The sequence below is a fragment of the Saimiri boliviensis genome, chromosome 4 (genome assembly GCF_048565385.1).
Source record: "Saimiri boliviensis isolate mSaiBol1 chromosome 4, mSaiBol1.pri, whole genome shotgun sequence".
In the NCBI taxonomy this organism is placed as follows: domain Eukaryota; kingdom Metazoa; phylum Chordata; class Mammalia; order Primates; family Cebidae; genus Saimiri; species Saimiri boliviensis.
Window position 1 is genome coordinate 86,427,042 of NC_133452.1, and position 10,590 is coordinate 86,437,631.

Genomic DNA, 10,590 nt, shown 5'->3' on the forward strand with positions numbered 1-10,590 from the left:
ATGATCGCTGCCTCAGCGCTGGGCACACTGCAGGGGTTTCTTTTTTTTTTTTTTTTTTTTTTTTTGAGACGGAGTTTCGCTCTTGTTACCCAGGCTGGAGTGCAATGGCGCGATCTCGGCTCACCGCAACCTCCGCCTCCTGGGTTCAGGCAATTCTCCTGCCTCAGCCTCCTGAGTAGCTGGGATTACAGGCACGCGCCACCATGCCCAGCTAATTTTTTGTATTTTTTTTTTTAAGTAGAGACGGGGTTTCACCATGTTGACCAGGATGGTCTCGATCTCTTGACCTCGTGATCCACCCGCCTCAGCCTCCCAAAGTGCTGGGATTACAGGCTTGAGCCGCCGCGCCCGGCTTGCAGGGGTTTCATAGAAGCACCGATTCCAGGCACTCGAAGTCCCACAAGAGAAAAATCCCCACTCCTGAAGCAACTTACTGTTCTGATGGGGGAAGGGATGAAGGAACGTACCATGTGTGTTGAGGAGAGAGATGGCTTCTGAACTCAGGGAGCTCAGTAAGTTTTGAGTACTGGGTGGGAAACACTAAAAAAAAAAGGGTAAATAAGAAAAACAAAACACATCTGTAAGCGGAGAAGTCTCAAGTGACAACTGTATCTCATTCCCATGCCCCCAGTGCTTACCTAGTCCCATGCATAGCAATGAGGTTGTGGGAACGAACGAATGAATGAATGAATGAATGAATGAGTTGGGAGACTATAAAAGTTTAGGGTCAGCCAAGATAAAACTACTTTGCTTGGTTGGAGTTTGGGAGTTCAAGGTCAGTTTAAGATTGTGGCCATGCAAGCTTGAGGATTTTTTGCTTTGAGTCCTGTTAAAATTAATGAAAATGGAGACCAGGCCCAAAGAGTCCCTGAGCAGACAAAAATCAGCCAGCCCTCATAAGTGACCTCAACCTTGCTTGATTTGCAAACATCAGTGAAACTTAACTTGAGCTATTTCTTGTAAATGTGTGTATTAAGGAAAAACAGAACTTAAGCTCCACCAGTCAGAAGAAGCAAATGAACTTATGTAAATAAGTAGGGTCTTTCCCAGAAAATATTTCCAAGAAAATATTTATTTTCTTCCCTTTACTTGTCCTGTGGGAGCCTTCCCCTTGCGTCCCATCAGCGGAACTCTTCTCCCTGTTCTGTTTGGAGCTGCTGATTCATGAATTGTTATTTGCTCAAATAATCCGTTTAAAATTTTATTGTGCCTCAGTTTACTTTTTGACAGTCCCATCTAAGGAGTAGAAATGTAGCACTGGTGAGTAGGGGGAGCATACATAACCGTGGGGATCCAACTGGACTCCCACACACTGAAGGAGCAGATGACACAGCTACTGGTCTGGGCCTTGGAGTAAGTGAAGGGTGTGGTCTTGGGCCAAGTGCTGGGTCATTTCCACCAGAGCTGTTGGCTGTACAGGCGAGATAGGGTTGAGCAGCAGGAAGTGGAGGGGGCTTGCCTGTGTGCTGATGGAGGCTGGAGGCACGGGAGGAAAGGGCTCTTGAGGTGAGGTGGATGAGGGGAAGCCCTGCGGTGGCTTTAGGAAGCCTGTGGGAGGGACTAGGAGTGTAGAGGGAGCTGGTGGTGAGTAGAGACGACAAGAAGAGAGGCAGAGAGAGGGGTAGAGACAGGAGATGCAGGGGTAGGGCAGAGGAGGGGCCGCTGGGGTATGTGTGAGTGCATGTGTGTGTGTGAGTGCATGTTTGTGTGTGTGTGTGTGTGTGAGTGCGTGTGTGTAAGAGAGAAAGTGAGACTATGCGTGTGTGAGTGTATGTGCATTCACACTCACGTATGAGAGCACAGGAAGCCCTCCCTCAACCCAAACTTTGTGGGAAATCAAAAAGATTTCAAGTAAGCCTGTAAGAGGTTATTTGCAAGAGTGAACACAAGTGAGTGTTCTGAGCAGACAGAAGCCTGGTAGAGAGAGAGGAAGGAACGCAAAGAATACATCTACAATGAATGAGTGAATGAGAGTTTATAAGAATTTCTGTGTGAATGTGTGTATGTAAGAAACTAGAGTTCACGATTTCCACCTCATTTTGAGAGCCTGTACTGCTGGGTCTCTGAGCCTGGAGGATTCAAAGAAAGTCCGTATCTGATGTTCCATAAGCCTCACCCCAGCCCCCTAGCTGGATCCTGGGGACCAGTTCCTGGGGGGAGGTTGAGGAGGGCTGGGAGCCCTCTTTCTGTCAGCCGTCTTTGGGTTGGAGCCTGAAGTTTTGAGGAAAAGAGCAGAAATAGCTGCCAGCACCGCCCTCAATATAGGTTCAATGAACCCCTGCGGTTGGCTGGGGGCAGTGGGTTCCACACTGCCTCACTTCTCTAAATGGGTATCTTCATTTTTAGAACCCCAGGTCCTTCCCTGGCAGGCCCAGGTGGCACGTCCTGTGTTGGCTGGGCCCTCACCTTGGATCCCCGGGTTGCGCTGGCCCCTTGCTGGGCCTGTGACTGTCCAGCTGGATGGAGCCATGGTCCCTGCGCTCCTGCTGCTGCAGCAGCCACAGGGCTGCATCTCAGGTGAAGGGAGAAGGGGCTGCCTTGTGGAGGAGGGATTGGGAACAGAGGCAGCAGCTCTAGATCTTTATCAGAAACTTCACTTCTTGCTTTCCTGGCCCAATTGTCTTGTTTATTTTTTTTGTGAGTTAGATGAGGAGGAATTTAGGGCTGACTTAGTGGCTCTTTACCAGAGACTGCTGGGCATGGTGGGGTTTGGCAAAACTCACTCCCTACTGCCTGGAGAGGGGTGGAAGTTGTAGGCACACATGAACACAGTGCCCTGGAGACCCATCCCAAGGTCGCCCAACTCTGCACCTCACAGAGGTAGAGGCAGCTTCCCACTGCCAGGGCAGAAAGGGGTCTCTCCTGTGCTAAGAAATTCTAGGCTCATCCACCAAGTAATGGAGTTGGATCATTCTGTTTAGTTTGCAAGGAACAGAGGGATGTTCAGAGAGGGCACCGCCTCATATAGAGCCTCAGCTTTGGTGGCTGCTGAGTGGGAAGCAGGACAGATGTCCTGAGCTCTGGGCCTTTGACTGTCACGGCTCTGGGTTCCACTGGGGGAGCTGGGAATCCCCTGCATGTGGGAAAAGGAAGCATGTATTGAGCACCCACAGAGTGCAAAGCACTGACCTGGGGCAGAATTCTCACAGCAACCTGTGAGCGGTGTGGTGCTATTCTCACTTGACTGATACAGAAACAGAGATATTTCTGTCAGTCGAGTGTCAAGTGTCTGTTTTGATATTTTGGTATCAAACAGGTGCCCCGATCACACCGTTAAGTGGTAGAAACAGGGTTTCAACCCTTGCTTATTTTGACTCTAAAACGTGTGCTCTCTATTCTCTACTCTGTGGTAAAGTTTTTTTTATGTGTGTGTTTGTGGAAGGCTCTGGGGGTAAAATTATCAGAAGAGTCAGTGCTGAGCTTGGGTTGGGCAGAGGGGTGGAGGGACCTCCGGCAGCTCTCTCCCGCCCACTGACCCCAGAGTCACCGCCACACACCAGTTCTGCTCTCTCTCCACCAGACTGTGGGTTATGAAGGCTTGGACCACATCTTACACATCAGCATAGAGAGCAGACACTGCACATGGAAAATGAATAATTGCAGAATCCTGTGGTTCCCACTCCATCGGGAGTTTGTTTAAATGTACATTTGGACAGGCTTGATCTAAGGGTTTCATGTAACTAGAATATTTTAAAACTAAACACCAGCTAGAATGAACTGAGGCAGGTTATTATTTAAAGAGGACTTCAGTGAACATATTTGTGAAATAACTATTCATGATTTTTTCAAATACTGGATTTTCTTATCTACCTAATTAGTTGGGCACTGAAATTTCAGAACTTAATTAAAAGGCTTGTGTTTGTGTCTCTGCATCTGCCTCACTGAGGGCGTGACCTGAGTCTATCCCACAAGAATTCCCTGGGAATCCCTGAAGACAGAGCTTGTCACGCTCCCATCAGACTAGAGAATACCATGAGGAAAGGGGTGTGTCTGATGCAGCTCCGAGGTCAGGGCTGCATTTCCTCCATTAGACTGAGGCTCCCAGAGGGATAAACCTGCCTCCTCCACCAGACTGAAAGCTCCCTGAGGGAGGGGCCTGTGTATCCCCCATAACACTGGGTGCCAGCTGTTTTCAGGGCTGGTGAACCACCCCTCAGACTGGGGTAAGCTCCCTGAGGGTGGGGCTGTATTTCCCCCTCAATCATGTGGGTTCCATGGCAGCAGGACAATATCCACTGTCACCCTTCACCACGATCTTCAACTTTCATGATGCCTTCTTCCTCTGCTCTTGCCAGACCTTATTCCACAAGCCTTGTCTCCCCAGGACCCCCCCACCCCGCTGAGAGCACATACACAAAAGTGAGGCTCCTTGAAGGGGAGACTCTGTCTGTGCTGTGCTCCTACAAAGGCTACAGAAACCGCGTGGACGGCAAGGTCTGGTGCAAAATCAGGAGGAGAAAGTGTGAGCCTGGCTTCACCCGAGCCTGGGTGAAGGGACCCCGCTACTTGCTGCAGGACGATGCCCAGGCCAAGGTGGTCAGCATCACCATGGCGACCCTCACGCTCCAGGACTCGGGCCGATACTGGTGCATGCGCAACAGCTCCGGGACCCTGTACCCCATGCTGGGCATCCAGCTGGACGTGTCTCCGGGTGAGTGGGCCGGAGGGGCACTGGGACGGATGGAGGGAGTCCTCCCTGCCCCACACTCCACTATCATCAGAGATGATACGGACAGTAACCCATCCGTGGTCATGTGGCACTGTAGTGTTTTGAGAGCGCCTTTCTGGCACGATTCACGGCACTATTGTCACTATTTAGAGATGAAGATAATGAGACCTGAAAACCCAGTGTGACTCTGAGCTTGTCCAGGGTCCCAGCCCGAGCAGGTGGCTGAGATGAGGTTCAGCTTTGGGACTGTCTGTGCTGTGTTCCATTCACTCATTGCTTCACCATAATCCACTCAGCTCCTATTATGCGGCAGGCACTATTCTAGGCTCTAAGGAGACAGTAGTGAGCAAATACAGACACAATCTTGCTCTATAACAATTGAAAATAACAATAAATGTTTGTAACAAAATAAAACACTGGTGAACTGGAATGCAACTCAGTAATGCGGGAGCTGTGGAAGTACTGAAGATCAGAAAACACCTCCCTGAGCACATGACACCACACAGAGCCCTGAATGGTGAGCGTTCTGCAGCCCTGTTGAAATCTGGGTGCTTTGAAGGGCACTTTGTGGTAAGAGCTGCATGTGCAAAAGTCCTGAGGTCAGAAAGAGCTTGGCGTGTATAAGAAAGGCTCATTTGGCCAGGCGTAGTGGCTCACCCCTGTAATCGGCACTGTGGGAGGCCAAGGCAGGCAGATTACTTGAGGTTAGGAGTTCACTATGAGCCTGGCCAACATGGTTGAAATCCCATCTCTACTAAAAATACAAAAATTAGCCAGGTGTGGTGGCGTGTGCCTGTAATCCCAGCTACTCAGGAGGCTGAGGCAGGAGAATCACTTGAACCCAGGAGGTGGAGGTTGCAATGAGCTGAGATTGCACTATTGCACTCCAGCCTGGGCAACAGAGTGAGACTCTGTCTCAAAAAAAAAAAAAAAAAAAAAAGCTTTTTTAGTGGCTCCATATTGAGTATGGGACAGTGATTGACTAGGCTGGGGAGTCCAGCATCCCTGAAGCCTGTGAAATGGAGTTCAGGTGATTCTAAGCACGAGAGGAAGCTATCAGAGAGCTAAGAGAGGTGTGTCATAGCTTGTTTTTAAGTATGTAATGGCCACTTGACGAGGATGGGCTGTGGAAGGTATGAGCATGGGCAGAGAGACCATTGTGAACACAGAGCACAAAGTTGCTTCCAGCCTGAAGGGCGAGACGACCTCTGTAAAACGCCAGTACCCGCCCTCCCAACATTTACAGGTGGAAAGCTGGTGCAGGAAAATATCAGTCAATACATGTGCCATAGTAGGAAACAGTTCCAGGACAGTGGCATGGGAGCCTCGATACTTCATCCAGGATGATCACTTCTATGGCATCTTCACCATCACCGTGACTGAGCTCAGAGTAGAGGCCTTGGGATTCTATGGGTGTGGAATCTCTCCATCCCCTGAGATCTCATTCGTCAGAATCTTCTGCCTCTAATACCTCACAAGGTATTAGAGCTGGAGTGGATCCTAGAAATCTTCTCCTTCCACCCTCTCATCGCTGAAAACTGGGGGCATGGAGAAGAAATCCCCTGGCCCGAGGTCACCGCTGCTGAGGGGCAGAGCCAGCCCCAGAATGCAGACCTGCTGGCTTTTGGCTCCTCCTTCCACATCACACATATTTCCCTTAACATTTTTGCTGCTACTAACAGGACGCCTCCATGTATTTGGAATGAGATTAAAGCTTCCCCATGCTTGAGGATAAAGGGCTTAATGGTCTGTTCCGGACATACCTACCCCTGACCCTAACTCCCAGCTGTAGTCAAGAAAGTCCACTGAGTAATGGGGTAGGGTATAGAAATATGACACAGGACACAGCTAGACAATGAGGCTGACATGAGACTTAGGGGGTGAGGCTGGGAGGTATAGCAGCCTGGGGCTCAGAGGCCCTGAGTCCTACCCCCGGACCTGCCCCTATCAATTGAATGTCATTAACTTTCAAAATGAGAAGTTCAGGGTCACCACTACTCCTGAGGCCCCTGGGCACTCCTCCTGAAATTAGAGTTGCCAAGCTCTCCTGCCTTTTTCTGTGATGGTCAGGACCCCTCCCTGCTGCCGAGTATGCCCAGCCACTTGGTCAAATGGGCACCTAGAGAACCCCAATAAGCTTCTCTTTCTTCAGTGCTCAAGCTTTGGCTCACTGCCCATTCCCTGTAGGGCACAGGGCTAGTCTAGGCCCTGGATAGGGACTCAGAAGCCTTGAGGTCCCATCCTGAGCTGGAGGAGCCCACAGCTGAGCCAGAGAAACAGCATGTGTTGAATGAAGGGTTATGATGCAAGGTGGTAGGTGGCATTAGAGAAATATGGTGGATGGAAGGATAATGAAAGATGGAAAGGAGGGGGAAGGTTTAAATTCCTAGCACCAGGGGAATTTTAAGCCTAAGAAAACAAGGCACATGTGGAATACATTAATAAAAGCTAACTTATAAAGCAGTATGCCACAGGCACAGGTGAATGCAAGGTAGAATGAATGATATGAAGTAGAGTAATCAAGGATTTATTCCTGAAGAAATTGGGGGCATATGGATTGGTGAAGAATAGCAGGCAAGTGCAGTTCCAATAAAGTGAATAGCCTGAATATTTCTTTTTTCTTCTACCTTTCCTCCCTCCCTCTTTTCCTTCTGTCCTTCCTGACTCCAACTGAGGCTCATCACACACTATTCTTAGGTTATAGCAAAAGAAAACCCTGCTGCTTGGCCATCTCTATTTCCTTCCTTAGCTCCATTTACCCTAACACTTACCCATCCACCCACTCATCCATCTTTTCATCCACTTATTTTTCCTACATCCTATCCATTCCCCGACTCATCCATCTATTTATCTACCCACTATTCATCCGTCCACCCACTTCCAAATAATTTATCTATTAAATCACCCACTTATCCAGCCAACCATTCATCCAATGTGCCTTTTCACAGGTCTCTTAGGTACTCCTGCCTCCAATGTGAATCCTACCCAGAACATGCCTTAGATTCCCACAGTTCTTACTACCCACTAAGGCCCTGAGCCCACTGTATACCAGCGCAAGAACCATGACCCAACCTCCACCCAAGTCAACTGCTGATGTCTGCACTCCTGGCCCACAGCCAACAATAAAAATGGGACAAATGTCATATGATTTCCCAGCCTCTGGGCCCTGGGTTTGGACACTGAGCCCATTGTTCCCCAGTCCATGTGCTGAGAGGATGAGGGAGTGAGAGAAAGGGGAGGGTGGGGCAGGAGCAGACCTGAGTCACATTAGTCTGGGTAGAAATGTCCAGGGAAGAAGGAGGTGGTGATGGAGAACAGGAGGGGCTCTCTCTCAGCCAGGCTGTCCTCCTCCCCAGTTCACCTTGCTTGCTTTCTTGCAACCTGAGTATTAAGGAGATGGAAATGGCATCTTCCCCTAATTCCAGTGGACCCCATCCAACCCCAGGGGCCTGATGGGTAGTGGGAAGGCACTCTCTGAATGAGGGATCCTGGATCTGGTGTCGGCCTGACTGACTGACTGTGGCTTTGTGTGAATCAGGAGCCCTCTCTGGCTTTAGCTTCCTTGTCAATTCAGTAGGCATGCTAGAAACCCAGAGCTGAAGACATTGTCCACCTAACAGCTCTCAGCAGGAGCCGCACGTTAGGGCTAAAAGCAGTATTGGTTTTGCTTTGTTTGGTTAGTTTTTTAAAAAAGAATACTGATGTGTGTGCTCTCATACACAGACCAATAGAATCAGCATTTCTGGAAATAAAGCCCATCTCAGTACTTTTTAATAAACACCTCAGAAAGAAATTCAGAGAGGAAAGGACAAACTGAGGAATGAGAAAGAATAAAAACTCTTTCTTTTGAAATAAAAAAATTTAATGTGATTTTTTTCCCTTTAAGAAAAATCTGCATTAATTAAATGAAAACCATCATCCAAGCTACTTAAGTATAAAAGCACATTGTGCTATAAAATATGTAATCTGTATTAATAAGAAGCTAAGTTTATAACAAAGAACTGAATGCTTCTCGGTTGACTACTTACATTGAGACAAAAGTCTATAAAGCAGCATTTCCTGTGATGGTGGAATGTTCTCTGTCCCTGTCCAACATGGATAGCCACTAGGCATGTGTGATAATTGAGCACTTGATCTGAGACAAGTGAGAGTGAAGGACTGTAATTTCTATTTATCATTTAATTTTTGTTAATTTAAATGTAAACAGCCCCCTTGACAAAACTTTGGGAGTGTTTTAAGGCAACTTGGATATTGACTTCCCCTAAGATGAGGATCTTGAAGTGGGGGATTGAAAGAGTCTTAGGTTGCCAACTACCTCTTAATGCTTTCCCTTAAAGAGTTGATGAATCTTTCAGGAAGTTCCTGAATGAACAAGTAAACAATTTCCAGAATGAGAAAACTTGGAAAAGAAATTCCCAACATAAAATTTTCTTTTTTTTTTTTTTTTTTTTTTTTTTGAGATGGAGTCCTACTGTGTCACCCACACTGGAGTGCAGTGGCATGATCTCAACTCACTGCAACCTCCGCCCGCCTCTTGGGTTCAAGCGATTCTTTTGCCTCAACCTCCTGAGTAGCTGGTACTATAAGCATGAGCCACCATGCCCAGCTAATTTTTGTACTTTTAGGAGAGACAAGGTTTCACCATGTTGGCCAGGATGGTCTCAATCTCCTCACCTCGTGATCAACCCACCTCGGCCTCCCAAAGTGCTGGGATTGCAGGCATGAGCCACCATGCCTGGCCAAATTTATCTAACAATATATTATGGACAAAAGCAACACAGGGGAACAGCTCCATAATATTGCCTTGACAACCTTGCACATGCCACGTAGGTCACACTGGCAGACACATGAACTACAGCTAATCTGAAGTATGGCGGAATGCCTGCATCCCTCCTAGAACATGAGAGGATGGGGGCTTGTGAGAACCATTGCCCAGTAGCTTCTCTGCCTCCCCTGAAAGACAGTTCTTCATGCCCTCCTGAGTTCTGATGAGGCCAGAAGCTCTGCCTCATACCTCAAAATAGGGCTGCAGGTTATGAAACCACTTATCTGCCTCGAGAGTTGACTCCTCAGCAATGGAATGTCGCACAACTCGTACTGGGCGATTGTCTGGCCCATTTTGTTTTGGAGTATGGGACAAGAGCCCTGAGATGCTGGCACCTTTGCCTAACCTTTCTCTTGTTGTCTGTGTAAATAACAAACAAACTGAAAGCAGAAGTGGCTTACTGCATTATTAGCAGTCGTATCAGTCAGGACTTGGCTTTGGCACAGCCTTGTCTTGACAAGTGACAAATAACAGACTGAGACAAGATATTTGCAATTGCTAACATAGAATAATATCTAGGTTTTTTTTCCAAGATGGCTGCCTGGAGGCATTTTAACCACACCTCATCCACTTAGAAGAACGAAATAGTGTGTAGACGATCACACTTTGAATGCATTATCCAAGAGGGAACTTGAGAGTTCAACAGAAAAGCCAAAGAAAAGTCTAAAATCAAGGAAATAGAAGGAAAACAGGAAGCTTGTGTGGTTGGGACCAGCTGGGAACCAGCACAGATTCTCCAATATGGGAGAGAGTGAGTGAGAGCCTTTCTGTGATCCACTTTCCCACCAGAGAAATCATACAATCCAGGACACAGGAGTGCACCTTGACTCTCCAGTCCATGAATCTAAGTTGTGGAACTGCTGGGAGACTGTGAGAAGAAACTTCTCCATGGAGGTAGCATGCCCTGGGTTTCACACCCTTCCTGAGACCTAAGAGACTGCCATTTTTGATCCTTGCTCTTGAAAACTTGTATGTGGTCCTGTGAACTAGTGATGGCAGTCTTAGGCATTGGGGAAACTCAAACTGCAACTTGCAGAACCAGGGCTTGAGTAGGGAATAGGTTCCCACAACCAGGACTAAGAAGTAAGCATAGTGT

The 10,590-nt window shown here is 47.9% G+C and overlaps 1 protein-coding gene across 2 annotated transcripts; it reads left to right on the plus strand.

Annotated features, from left to right (window-relative positions):
* The first annotated feature begins 1,424 nt into the window (after positions 1–1,424).
* LOC141584146 (trem-like transcript 2 protein) lies at positions 1,425–6,527 on the plus strand. 2 transcript variants are annotated; one of them, XM_074397076.1, is made up of 2 exons: positions 1,425–1,506; positions 2,347–6,527. In XM_074397076.1, exon 2 carries the CDS (start codon positions 4,204–4,206, stop codon positions 4,852–4,854), a length of 651 nt encoding a protein of 216 aa, XP_074253177.1. In that variant the 5' UTR covers positions 1,425–1,506; positions 2,347–4,203; the 3' UTR covers positions 4,855–6,527. The 2 variants fall into 2 exon arrangements, with proteins under 2 accessions (XP_074253177.1, XP_074253176.1); XM_074397075.1 differs by lacking the exon at positions 1,425–1,506 and having other exon boundaries at positions 1,545–2,517; positions 4,325–6,527.
* Positions 6,528–10,590: the final 4,063 nt, after the last annotated feature.

Coding starts and splice junctions, on each gene's coding strand:
- LOC141584146 (XM_074397075.1), top strand. CDS start 2,271: ATGAACCCCTGCGGTTGGCTGGGGGCAGTGGGTTCCACACTGCCTCAC. Junction 2,518..4,324: donor GCCACAGGGCTGCATCTCAG/GTGAAGGGAGAA, acceptor TTGTCTCCCCAG/GACCCCCCCACCCCGCTGAG.